This window comes from Nycticebus coucang, unplaced genomic scaffold (assembly GCF_027406575.1).
Source record: "Nycticebus coucang isolate mNycCou1 unplaced genomic scaffold, mNycCou1.pri scaffold_46, whole genome shotgun sequence".
Lineage (NCBI taxonomy): Eukaryota > Metazoa > Chordata > Mammalia > Primates > Lorisidae > Nycticebus > Nycticebus coucang.
The window spans coordinates 1,225,326-1,239,647 of record NW_026515579.1 but is presented as its reverse complement, the minus strand read 5'-3'; the positions used below and the strand labels follow the sequence as shown (position 1 = coordinate 1,239,647).

General features: G+C 38.1%; 2 protein-coding genes across 2 annotated transcripts in view; both read right to left on the bottom strand.

Annotated features, from left to right (window-relative positions):
• LOC128579350 (sodium/bile acid cotransporter 7-like) overlaps nt 1-14,322 on the bottom strand; it is a 121,798-nt gene that overhangs the window by 22,803 nt on the left and 84,673 nt on the right. The gene's annotated exons all lie outside the window — the stretch shown is intronic.
• On the bottom strand, nt 3,148-3,546 carry LOC128579351 (prefoldin subunit 4-like). The gene has a single exon (XM_053581494.1). The coding sequence runs from the start codon at nt 3,538-3,540 to the stop codon at nt 3,148-3,150; it is 393 nt and encodes a 130-aa protein (XP_053437469.1). The 5' UTR covers nt 3,541-3,546.

Here is a 14,322-nt window from a genome sequence, read left to right as displayed (position 1 = left end):
TCAGCCTCCCGCCACAACACCCAGCTATTTTTAAAGACGAGGTCTCGCTCTGGCTCAGGCTGGTCTCCACCTGTGAGTTCAGGCAATCCACCCACATCAGCCTCCCAGAATGCTAGGATTACGGGTGTGATATTCTATTTTTAGTAGAGATGGGGGTCTCACTCTTATTGAGGCTGGTCTTGAGCTTCTGAGGCTGAAGCAATCCATCCATCTCAGCCTCTTAAAATGCTAGTATTACAAGTGTCAGCCACTGCCCCTGGACAAGAACACAAAATTTTATTATATAGTCACTGTGGAATTTTGTATGTGACTATAAGGAGTCACAGAGCCATGTGCTTTAGGACAGGGAATGACTGGTAATCCTTTCCCTTGATACACCATTGGTCGAAAATTACGTTCATGTGATAATGTGAATTTAACACCCTCCCCCCCAAAATCATTTCATTGAAAATAACAGTAATTTTAATATTATTAGAAAAAGAATCCATGATAGTCATTATCAAAATAGGCATTTATAGGGAAAATAAATAGCAAAAAACAAACAAACAAAAAAACAAAGACATTTAGGTGGAATGATTTTAGGTTGCAAACAAGACAGATGAGAGTTCAAATACTTAAAGCCACAGATATTATCTTAGAGAAGAACAGTTTCTATGTCCTTTTCAATAGAGCTTATTATTTACTCACATTAAAAATGTTTTTCTTTAATAGTCCCCACAATAGAAAAGATAAAGTCCAGCTTAGATTCATGATTCTTTTTAAAGGATATTCAATTTCTTATGAAACAAAGACAGAACTTCCCACCTGAATTTTCACATGAAATATTTCCACTAAGAATATTTCAAACATTTACAAAATTTGAAAAGACTTTGAAATTGTTTCTTAAAAATTTATGTTTTATAGAGTCCAACAATGTGTTAGGCAGCCAATATGTGTAACTAACACACATTCTTTCTGTCTCTGTCTCTCTCTGTTACTCTCACACTTCCCTCCCTCTTTCCCTTTCTCTATTTTGCTTCAAGAAATTTTTGTATTATATTTATGGTGTGACTCATTCAAAACAGGTTTATGAAGTTAATTGCTATTTTCCTCTTCTAAACACATATGAAAAAGAAATGACTTACGTAAAAGCAACACTTTTACTTTTAAAACTGTGCTTAGACTACTCAAGACAGATCTCTCAGATTTAAAACTCATTCTTAGGAAAATTTATGAATAAAATGAAGTTTAGAGGTATAATCTTATTCTGGGAGCCTTCTGAATAATTGCTTCTTGATTCAATACCAAATAATTCTCAGTCACTGGAAGATACAACTGTCTGACACTTTTTAAAACCTTAAATCTCAAGTTTTAGTATCCTTTAACTATCATATTAGAAAAGAAAATAAGACATCGGTGTTTCTTGCAATACTCTTTTATTTCCATTAAAACAGTGCATTCATGGTAAAGCACTGCTTAAATATGAATTGTCCACACACACAGTTCCTGTTATATCAAATTATTCAGAAAACACTCCCTTGACAAAGAGATTGTGAGGAAGATTGAAGCGTCAGATAACAGTTGGACTAAAAGATCTCTGTTGGCACTTCCCATCCAATCACTCTCTGCAGTTCTTAGAAAGATCTCAGTTTCACTGAAGTCTTTATCAGACACCAAGTGAGTCAACATGTATTCAAAGACTCTTCAAGAATACAAATGAGAAGGTTACTTAAACCGGCCCTCCTTCCTAATCACAATTAGCACAAATTCAAGATCTAAATTGTGAACATAGTTTGAGATTTTTAAAAAGATGTCCTTTAACCTGCTTCCTCCTCCTCTTTTCTGTTCCTTCATCTTTTTAATCTCAGAAGTTGAAAGAGGTTTACATATTTTAGGAGAAAAAAATGTAGATGCTTTTTTAATATGTGTTCCCCGAACTACTCCTTACATCTACTTTCTAATCCCCAACTCACTTAATTATATTCAGTGTGAATTTAAATTGCAATTAACATCTTTTGAGGGATTACATGTTCTAATCACAATTATGCAGTGAATATTTGAAACACACACATTTTGTTATATTATCTGAAATGCAAATTGGAGTCCAAAAAAGATGTTTAATAAAAATGTATAGTATTGAAGACTTTATTATAGAACCTTGGGGACTAGACATGAGATTTTAAAGAGTAGAATCACTGATATAAAAACAAATTGCTTCACCTCCAAAACCCCTGAAAATGGCTCCACTTGGCTCCCATTTAACCTAGCTTCATCACAGTTTAAAAACTGCCTTCCAAGATGTTTTATTAACCAAACTGAATTTCATTCTTTTCCCCCTAGATCAGTAGCTCACAGAGTCCTAAATGAGACATGATGCATAAAATTCTGTAAGGGCAAAAGACAAAATCTGTTTTTCTGACCCAGGAATTTATAATGGAATGATTAACTAACTTGACTTTTCCCTCAAAATAGCATTTCAGAAGCAGAAAAAAAAAAAAAGCTGACATTTGTTGAGTACCTTCTATGTGCCAGACAATAAGCAGTATTTTACTTACTCCTCAAAATAACCCTATGAGGTAAGGGTTATTCCATTTTGTAGATGTGAAAATAATAATAATAAGAAGAAGAAACAGAAAAGTGAGGTGGTTGAGAGAAATAAATGAAATGAATCAGTGATGAGCTCTTAGGTAAAAGGATAATATCATTTCTGTAAAGGTGAGACACCTTATGAGGAAAGTCTACAACCAAGCACCTATTTTCAATTTTCAATTTAACTACAATCCTCTCGAACAGGCTGCTGGGATTTCAGTGGCCCCAGAAGACATGTTCATCTCTTGTTGTAAGCTTAGATAGAATGTTTCAGGAAGTTTCATTGTGTGTGTGTTTTTTTTTTTGATTGCTCAACTGATTTTAATAACATGACATAAAGCCCCTAGACTTGACATAATCATTATGCAAAATACAAAGATGAATACTGTCTTCTTTTAAAAATATAAAATAAATAAGCAAGACATGTGAAAATAGGCAAGTTTCCATTAAATAAATGAAAAGTTTAAAAAAAAGGAAGTTTTCCTTTCCATGTCATTTGAAGAAGGGAAATTATCATTTTAAACAATATTCAAGTTTATTAAACAAATTAACAAATTAGAAAAAAGTATTATAAAATGTTTAGCTTGCATCAGCTTCAAGGTTTATTTTGCTCCCAAATTTTGCATATAACTGAACTTTCAAATCTGCTAACACCCACTGAATTGATTCCACTCTGGATCCTAAGGCATCAATTTCTTCTTGCAAATTTTTCTTCACTTCTTCTAACATTTCTTGTGTTTCTTCTTGAGAATGGCTAATGAAAACATCACCAATTTGATAAGGTATCATTAAACAGTCTTCATCTGCAAGCGTGATGTCATCACAAGCATCTTCTAAATTCTGGAGCTGTTTCTTTTTTACTTCTATTTCTTCCTTCAGCTCTGTGATTCTACTCGTATTCCGTGCAAATTTGTTTATCTTTTGTTGATCTTCAAAAGCAACGTTGACATCTTCTGCAGCCACCTTCTTCATGGTGGCCGCCAAGTTTCATGGTTGAGGCTCTCAGGGCTTTTCTGGGCTTACTTGGCCAGCTCATCGCTCAGTGTCAGGCTTTATCATAAAGTAGGAATCTGGTGGATGCCCTGCTTCCTCCTGGTAACTTTCTTCTTTTATCCTCAGGATCTGCTTTTATGCTTAACAGATCATTAGCTCCAAGGTTAGGTTTACCTTCAAGGAAACTAAAGCAAATTAAAATTCTGCCTTTCCCTCTTCTCCTCTGTCAGTTTCCTGTTAACCCATCAGTTTCCACACAGTTTTTGCTGCTATGCTTTACTAGTGAAGGAGGGACTAGTTAGGCTAGCTCTGACCTTTTCCTTTGAGATTACCAAGATACAATAACACAAAGTTGCTAGCTGATCAACCCTGAAAAGTCCATTTAAAAAACAAAAAACAAAGATTTCTGTGCTCCTTAGCATGATTTTCCCCTCATTTTTCATGTCCCAGCCACCTTGATCTTGTGTGATATTCTTATATCTAATACTAGACAATACCCTGTACAAGCACAGATATGGGCACAACCCAAAGATTTGAAGGAGGTAAGTGGCAGAAGAAATGTTTTAGCATGTAGTCTACCATTTCAACAGCCAAGAAATGCAGACATCAGAGGGCCCCAGACTTAATTTACCATGGTCTCAAGCCAGCTCTACAGCTAGAGAAGCCCTAACAAGTTTAACACACTAATTCTCACATGAATTGTATTTAACTCACAGTAGTTCTAAGCCCAGGACCTCCTGAAGCATGTAGAACTGCTGGATAGGCGGGAAGGTCCATAGCCCCCCTGTGTACTGTGAAATCTCTGCTCATTGTCTTTGCTATTCATTGGCATGTCTCCCTCACACTCTGTTGACCTGCTTCATACCCACATAAGCTTCAGCTGCCCATCACATGTGCTAGACTAAGTTCTCCAATCACTGTAACTTCCAGTTGTCCATTTCCTTTTGAATGTTTGCCTGGTGGCTATCCAAATGCAATCAATACGATAGCACACCTTGATGTGACAGTGTTGCACATGCTTTGGGCGTATGACTCAGAGGTCCTCATTCAAGACCACACAAGGTCCACTCCAGACAAAACTAAATACTTGTTGGGTGGCTCCTGTGGCTCAAAGGACTAGGGCGCTGGCCCCATATGCCAGAGGTGTGGGTTCAAACCCAGCCCTGGCCGTAAACTACAAAAAAACAAACAAACAAACCAAAAAAAAACCTAAATATTTGTGGAATCACAAAAGACTCAAATCTCAGAAACAAATTCAGTAAGTACGCCATGAGTCATATACGACCCCCTTGACATGCAGTGTAAAAACTGATTCTAACACCATGTCAGTTGCATATAACTTACATACAGAAGCAATAAAAAATAACAAATATTTCATGAAATTAGAAAGGATCATTTTGTTTTCAAAGCTTTTATTACATCTTTGTAATAAAACACCCTGGCCTCAAGGAAAAATTTTTTTACTAGTGTGGTCTTGTGTTAACTGACGGACAATAGTGGGTATAAACAGTGATACCTACTTACAAGGACTTTATGGGAATTAAATTAGATCACCCATGTAAAACATTAGCATAGTAAGTGCTTAATAAATGTTAGCTATTATTGACTTTATATTCATCAATATCATCACATTACTAAGTGGTGAAAACCAATAATCAATGATTTGCCAAATTAGGAATCCGGAAAGAGAAATTAAAAATTTCTGATAAGTTTGGAAACACAGCGACAAATAAACATTTAAAGATGGGGAAAAGAAAGAAGGAAGAACACTGAGGGATGGGGCAAGGCAGTGTTTATTTTTCACAGTATAATTTGATTTGAAAATCATACTTCTTTGTTAATATTTAGAGATTTGTGAGGCTTAGGAAAATATTCTACAACAAATCAATTGTTTTTTAACATCATAGAAAGAAAAACCTGAATGTCTTCAGGGAGAAAACAAAATTGTATGAAGGAGGTGGTCCTAACAGTCCTCATTAGGACTGCGGTTTGGATTGAAAGAACCATTCAAGCTTCTCCCAAAAGTCCCCTAAAAAACAAAGCTGAATGGGGATCATGACCAGAAGGACAGCATAGTCACTAGAGAGGCTAATGACTTCTAGGAGGGCACAAACCAATTCCCCTGGCAAAATCTTTGCATCTTTCCTATTGAAGCACATCTCCGAACCCCGTCTTCATCTCTTCAATTCTAGCCTTTCTTGTGCTTCTGATAAAGTAGTAACATGAGGAGAATATAAAGGCCACAAACGGTTGGTGGAGGCAGAAAGGTGGTCAGGAAACCACTTGTCATTGGAGTCTGAAAGGCTGGAAATTTAACTTGGTCCACAGTCTCACAAAGCTGTCAGAGGGCACATGGAGACCACTTCCTTGAAAGCAGTACAAGAGAAAGGTAAAGAGAAGACAAGGGACGCTAGGATCCATGGATTTGAAATCTTTCTACTTGAATCTGAGTACTAGCATCAAAATCAACCCAATTACTCAGTCAACAGGCATTTGCTGAATTCCTACCACATATAAGAAATGGCAAAATATTTTCTTAACATAAGATATGACCTCTGTCCTCATGAACATTTTCAACACACAAGGGCATATTTGCATGTGTCAAATACAAAGCTACTTGGAAGAAAACCAGGCATCCCTTTGAAATAAGACTTCCTTTCAAACAGAGTTTATGATTTACTCTGCAATGGACTATGTTCGGGGCAGATGCATAACCATGTTCTGGCAACAAGCAGCATATGGACTCTGCCTGCACTGCCATCTGGTGAGAGAACAAAGGCATAAAAAAGTGGTGATCCTTTCACTATAGCTCGATCTACTTCATGAGCTTATTGCTTCCTTGAATAACTTTTCTTCAAGTCTTAACAACTTAACAACTATTATTCAATTATTTAAACTTAATACTTTATTTAAAATGCCACTTTAAAAAAATATACTCAACTAGAACTCCTCTCAACATATTCCCAGGTATACTTACACTTTTGATTCTCAGACACAGATGCACAGAGATATACAGAAACAGACATACATATGTATAGTCATGTACATATATCGTCACACATACATATACACACAACAGCACACCCTATGTATGTATGTGACTATTAGTAAATGTGTAATATATAAAGACATATTAGAAAAGGATTTTGCTAAAATTACAAAGAAATATTGCTTAGATAGAACTAGTTTCTTCTCCCTTTTTCTAAATATTTAAAGTCAAATGCAGGCCAGGCACAGTGCCTCACACCTGTAATCCTAGCACTTTGGGAGGCCAAGGTGGGGGACTGCTTGAGCTGAGGAGTTTGAGACCAGCCTGAGCAAGAGCGAGACCCTGTCTCTAAAAATAGCCAGGCATTGTGGCGGGTGCCTGTAGTCTACCTACTTGGGAGACTGAGGCAAGAGTATCACCCAAGAGTTTGAGGTTGCTGTGAGCTGTGATGCCTTGGCACTCTACAAAGGGCAATAAAGTGAGACTCTGTCTCAAAAAAAAAAAAAAGTCAAACGCACAATTACCTTGATAGAAAGAAGTTTCTTTTTTTTCCTTTTTTTTTTTGAGACAGTCTTATTATGTCGTCCCTCAATAGAGTGTCATGGCATCACAGTTAACAGCAACCTCAAACTCTTGGGCTTACGTGATTCTCTTGCCTCAGCCTCCCAAGTAGCTGGGACTACAGGCACCCACCAGAATGCCCGGCTATTTTTTTTGTTGCAGTTGTCATTGTTGTTTAGCAGGCCTGGGCCTGGTTCGAGCCTGCCAGCCTCAGTGTATATGGCTGGTGCCCTAACCACTGAGCTACGGATGCCAACCCAGAAAGAAGTTTCTTTTCTGGTACAATACAAGGTACTTACCCCAAACTTCAACCAAGTTTTCACTAGAGTATTAAAATGATGTTTACATATTTATGTTTTGATGGAAGAAATCGTGTGTATTCTTTTTCACCAGATACATGGTAACCATACCAGTAGCCTATGGAGCCTATACCAACCTAAACTTTCTGCATTTGCTGACTTTGAGAATCTCTCTGAAATTCCTACTCGTATATCTGCACGGCATTACTAACACAGGCTGGTCTGTTGGGAAGGGAATTGCACTGGCACTAAGAACGATGACCGCCACTCCTCAGTCCCTCGATGTGTGCCAGGCACCACGCACACATCATTTTTACAAGCATCATCTCATTCTGTAGGAGCAGTACCAGCTAAGCACAAAACACAAGATGTGTTTAAAACAGCACCCAACCACATATCACCAATTTAATTTAAATAATCAAATGTATTATGGTTGTGCATTTCTTATCTGAAATGCTTGGGACTAGAAATGTTCCAGATGTGAGACTTTTTCAGATTTTGGAGTATTTGCATTATGTATGTGAGACTTTTTCAGATTTTGGAGCATTTCCATTATGTATGAACCTTACTGGTTCAACATCTCTAATCCAAAACTCAAAATGCCCCAGTGAGCATTTCTTATAAGTGTCGTGTTGGTACTCAAAAAGTTTCAGATTTCAGAAGTATTTCAGATTTTGAATTTTCAGATTAGGGACACTCAACCTGAAAAACAGTTAGTTAGAGATATATAGAGATATTTGAGAACCTTCACAAATTCAGACATACACTAAAAGTAACTCCAGAAACTATTGTGAATGCTGGACTGACTAGCTTTTCTTTTCTATTCAACCATCTTTTACCTTTTGAAGTATGGCTTCTTATAGGACTGTTTGGACAAATATACTAGCATTTTGTTTGAGGAGCCTTTAAATCTGTAAGTTAGATGTCTACTTGAATATTTTCTTTCTTTTTTTTTTTTTTTCTTTTTATTGTTGGGGATTCATTGAGGGTACAATAAGCCAGGTTACACTGATTGCAATTGTTAGGTAAAGTCCCTCTTGCAATCATGTCTGCCCCCATAAAGTGTGACACACACTAAGGCCCCACCCCCCTCCCTCCATCCCTCTTTCTGCTTCCCCCCACCATAACCTTGATTGTCATTAATTGTCCTCATATCAAGATTGAGTGTACTAGGATTCATGCTTCTCCATTCTTGTGATGCTTTACTAAGAATAATGTCTTCCACTTCCATCCAGGTTAATACGAAGGATGTAAAGTCTCCATTTTTTTTAATGGCTGAATAGTATTCCATGGTATACATATACCACAGCTTGTTAATCCATTCCTGGGTTGGTGGGCATTTAGGCTGTTTCCACATTTTGGCGATTGTAAATTGAGCTGCAATAAACAGTCTAGTATAAGTGTCCTTATGATAAAAGGATTTCTTTCCTTCTGGGTAGATGCCCAGTAATGGGATTGCAGGATCGAATGGGAGGTCTAGGTTGAGTGCTTTGAGGTTTCTCCATACTTCCTTCCAGAAAGGTTGTACTAGTTTGCAGCCCCACCAGCAGTGTAAAAGTGCTCCCTTCTCTCCACATCCACGCCAGCATCTGCAGTTTTGAGATTTTGTGATGTGGGCCATTCTCACTGGGGTTAGATGATATCTCAGGGTTGTTTTGATTTGCATTTCTCTAATATATAGAGATGATGAACATTTTTTCATGTGTTTGTTAGCCATTCGTCTGTCGTCTTTAGAGAAAGTTCTATTCATGTCTCTTGCCCATTGATATATGGGATTGTTGGCTTTTTTCATGTGGATTAATTTGAGTTCTCTGTAGATCTTAGTTATCAAGCTTTTGTCTGATTGAAAATATGCAAATATCCTTTCCCATTGTGTAGGTTGTCTCTTTGCTTTGGTTATTGTCTCCTTAGCTGTACAGAAGCTTTTCAGTTTAATGAAGTCCCATTTGTTTATTTTTGTTGTTGTTGCAATTGCCATGGCAGTCTTCTTCATGAAGTCTTCCCCCAGGCCAATATCTTCCAGTGTTTTTCCTATGCTTTCCCTGAGGATTCTTATTGTTTCATGCCTTAAATTTAAGTCCTTTATCCATCTTGAATCAGTTTTTGTGAGTGGGGAAAGGTGTGGGTCCAGTTTCAGTCTTTTACATGTAGACATCCAGTTCTCCCAACACCATTTATTGAATAGGGAGTCTTTCTCCCAAGGTATGTTCTTGTTTGGTTTATCAAAGATTGGGTGGTTGTAAGATGTTAGTTTCATTTCTTGGTTTTCAATTCGATTCCAAGTGTCTATGTCTCTGTTTTTGTGCCAGTACCATGCTGTTTTGACCACTATGGCTTTGTAGTACAGACTAAAATCTGGTATGCTGATGCCCCAGCTTTATTTTTATTACTAAGAACTGCCTTAGCTATACGGGTTTTTTTCCGGTTCCATACAAAACGCAGAATCATTTTTTCCAAATCTTGAAAGTACGATGTAGGTACTTTGATAGGAACGTCATTGAATAGGTAGATTGCTTTGGGAAGTATAGACATTTTAACAATGTTGATTCTTCCCATCCATGAGCATGGTATGTTCTTCCATTTGTTAATATCCTCTGCTATTTCCTTTCTGAGGATTTCATAGTTTTCTTTATAGAGGTCCTTCCCCTCCTTCGTTAGGTATATTCCTAGGTATTTCATTTTCTTTGAAACTATGGTGAAGGGAGTTGTGTCCTTAATTAGCTTCTCATCTTGACTGTTATTGGTGTATACAAAGACTACTGAGTTGTGGACATTGAGTTTATATCCTGAAACATTACTGTATTTTTTGATGACTTCTAGGAGTCTTGTGGTTGAGTCTTTGGGGTTCTCTAAGTATCAGATCATGTCATCAGCAAAGAGGGACAGTTTGACCTCCTCTGCTCCCATTTGCATTCCCTTTATTTCCTTGTCTTGCCGAATTGTATTGGCTAGAACTTCTAGCATTATGTTGAATAGTAAAGGTGACAGAGGACAACCTTGTCTGGTTCCAGTTCTAAGAGGGAAAGCTTTCAGTTTTACTCCATTCAGTAAAATATTGGCTGTGGGTTTGTCATAGATAGCTTCAATCAGTTTTAGAAAGGTGCTACCTAGGCCTATACTCTTTAGTGTTCTAATTAGAAAAGGATGCTGGATTTTATCAAATGCTTTTTCTGCATCTATTGAGAGGATCATGTGATCTTTATTTTTGCCTCTGTTAATATGGTGGATAACGTTTATGGACTTGCGTATGTTAAACCAGCCTTGCATCTCTGGGATGAAGCCTACTTGATCATGATGAATGACTTTTTTGATGATAAGCTGTAATCTATTGGCTAGGATTTTGTTCAGAATTTTTGCATCTATATTCATGAGTGAGATTGGTCTGAAATTCTCCTTTTTGTTTGGGTCTTTTCCTGGTTTTGGTATCAGGGTGATGTTTGCTTCATAGAATGTGTTGGGGAAGATTCCTTCTTCCTCAATTTTTTGGAATAATTTCTGCAGTACAGGAATAAGCTCTTCCTTGAAGGTTTGATAGAATTCTGGAGTGAAGCCATCTGGACCAGGGCATTTTTTGGTTGGAAGCTTTTTTATTGTTTCTTTGATCTCAGTGCTTGAAATTGGTCTGTTCAGGAGGTCTATTTCTTCCTGGCTGAGTCTAGGGAGAGGGTGTGATTCCAAATATTGATCCATTTCCTTCACATTGTCAAATTTCTGGGCATAGAGTTTCTGGTAGTATTCAGAGATGATCTCTTGTATCTCTGTGGGATCAGTTGTTATTTCCCCTTTATCGTTTCTGATTGAGGTTACTAGAGATTTTACTTTTCTATTCCTCGTTAGTCTGGCCAATGGTTTATCTCTTTTATTTATTTTTTCAAAAAACCAACTCCTTGTTTCATTAATTTTCTGAATGATTCTTTTGTTTTCAATTTCATTGATCTCTGATTTGATTTTGGAGATTTCTTTTCTTCTACTGAGTTTAGGCTTAGATTGTTCTTCTTTTTCCAATTCCATAAGATCTCTTGTGAGATTGTTGATGTGCTCTCTTTCTGTTTATTGAATGTAGGCATCTAAAAGCGATGAATTTTCCTCTCAAAACTGCTTTTGCAGTATCTCACAGGTTTTGGTAGCTTGTGTCTTCATTGTTGTTATGCTCAAGGAAGTTAATGATTTCCTGTTTTATTTCTTCCTGCACCCATCTGTTATTCAACAGAAGATTGTTTAATTTCCATGCCTTTGGGTGGGGTTGAGCATTTTTGTTAGAGTTGAGTTCCACCTTTAGTGCCTTATGGTCTCCCGCTTCCCGTCCCTCCTGATTGAGTGTACACCATACAGTGAGCTCCACACTGTGGTGGAGGGTGTTCTGATGTATCTCTCACACGGATGTTGATCTGTTTGGTCTGTCCATTCTCGCTCATTGAGTCATGTGTAGTCTTCCTTTTAACACCTTGCATCCCTATAAAATAGACCTGTGAACTGTTTTGATGTCCTTGGACTTGGCACTGAGTTGAACTGCCTTGGGGAAGGCCTGAGCGGGAGTGCGGAGAACTTTGGCTGTTGTCTAGGGCCCCAGTCTGAGCCGCTGAGCCAGACGGAGCTAATAGTGTTTGGTGGTGGGTCACACGGAACCATTGTCAGTCGAATATTTTCCTGTGTCAAATGTGGCTGAAGCTAAAATCACTCATCTTTGGTGAAGCTTGATGAAAAGGAGGTAGATAAAATCCTCAACCCACTGAAAATACAGTCATTAGTATTAAAATAATGGTCTTGTAACTGAAAATGACAGTTGTTACACTGGCAATTAAATATCATCATTAGCCTGGCACCATTAGTTACACCTATAATCCTGACACTTTGGGAGGCTGGCAGTGAAATCGCCCTTTACAAATCAATAAAGGGGTAAAAGGCGAGAATGGGGAGGGTCGGTAAGTGCCTAAAACTCTAGGAAGGAACATGCCCCGCCAAAAACAATGATAATCAGCCACAGTCCCCTCATTTGATAATAACTGGTTACTGTTTCTTTGTTTGCCTCTCTGTAATTGGTACTCTGGAGTCACATAGTTGGTGGTTGTAAAAACTACTAACTTCCACCATAGATAACATCACCTTTCGAACGGTAGTTTCTGAGGTATCTTCCAGGCCTTGCACTCTGATAGAAGAACTGACCCATCTAGACCCATGGCCCATACTAAGGAAATGATTTAAAAGGTCTCGGGACACCCCTCCCCATCCTAAGAACCGACTCAACAAAGAACATTTCTACACCCCTAAAGTTCCATCCTGAACCCAGACCATTAGCAGACTCAACTGCCTAGGCTTCTGCCTGGCAAAGTGTCTTTAAAAATGCTTTCTCCCTAATTTTCAGGAAGATGGATTTGAGAAATTCCTGCCAGCCCCTCGCTTGGCACCTGTGATATTAAACTCTTTCTCTGCTGTAAACCATGCTGTCTCAGTGAATTGGCTTCCTCTGGAGCAGCAGGCAATCAACATGAGGAGGCAGTAACAGAGGGAGGATCGCTGGAGGCCCAAAGCGCAAAACTAGCCTGAGCAACACAGTGAGACCCCATCTCTGCCAAAAAATAGAAAAAAAAAATTAGCCGGGTGTGGTGGTATGCACCTGTAGTCTCAGCTACCCAAGAGGCTAAGGCAGGAGGCTGCTTAAGCCCAGGAAGCAGTGGTTACGGTAGGCACGCCAGCCTGAGTGACAGAGCGAGAGATCCCATCTCAAAAAAATGAAATATATCACTACAGCTAGCATTTAATGAGCATTCACTCTGTCAGAATAACTGATTTATATGTATTATCCTACCATTTAAAATTTATATTATACCCATTTTACAGCAGAAATGAGAAGTAAAATAATTTATCTAAAATCAGATAGTAATTAATTAGCCAGGATTGGAAAAGATCCACAGACATCAAAGCCTACACTCACTAGGTTATGGTGTCAACATTAAAAACTCTGACTAAACACAAAACGTTTAGGTTACCACTCATACCAAATTAATAAACCCAAGAAATATCCCTCTGCCCCATCCAACTGTTTCCTGTCCTCTATCCCTACATACTCCCAAAAGATAAGTTCGTGCAGTTTTCTAAGCTTATATCAAAATTAAAGGAAAACAAAAGTGACATCAACAAAAAATATAAATCCTTCAACATCTTAAAAAATAATATTCTCTAGTGGAATAAAGACTGAAGTACGAATGATAAAGAATAATGACTGTGAAGATATGCACAGCTGTCAGTACAATACCTGGCTACTAACCGATAGAGCATCTTAGTTTAAAACAATCAGCCTAAGTGCCTGTTTTGGAAAACACTTCCAGGTACTATATACATACTAGTGTTAGGAAGGAAAGCAAGCCCAGAAATTAATTAAGAAATGAGTGGTTTTAAGAGCAGCATTATGAGAAGAACTTTCTAATGAACTTTGTCTCTATACTTAGAGGGAAATCTTCCTACAGCTTTCCTCCCCTCATTTACATATCTGTGCAGGCCTATTCTTTTTATTTTTTTCTTTCAAGCCCCTTTGCCCTTTCAATCATGAAGCATATTACTCCACTGTCAGTGCAAAGCAGTTCCTAACAACAGGGAACCCAGCTGGGATAGGAAGAGGGCAGCGGGCTCATGCATTAACATTAATAATCCAACTGTGTTCCCATAGGCCCTAAAGGCAGACAGCATATTAGGTAGGCCTCCTGTACAGACCCTGGTGGAAGCTGCCTTATCACCTGCCTATCAACCTGTGGCAGCTATAGCTAACTCAATAGCACCAGCTCCTGCCAAGCAGTGGTGCCCAATTACCTTACTACAAAAGACAGAAATCCATTTTTCTATGTCTGTTTAATGTACTCAATGCATTTCCTTATTTATGATTTGAATCTACGTTTCTGCATCGTTTCCAGGGGAGTG

Excerpts from the sequence above, each read along its gene's own strand:
- LOC128579351 (XM_053581494.1), bottom strand. The coding sequence starts at position 3,540 with ATGAAGAAGGTGGCTGCAGAAGATGTCAACGTTGCTTTTGAAGATCAA.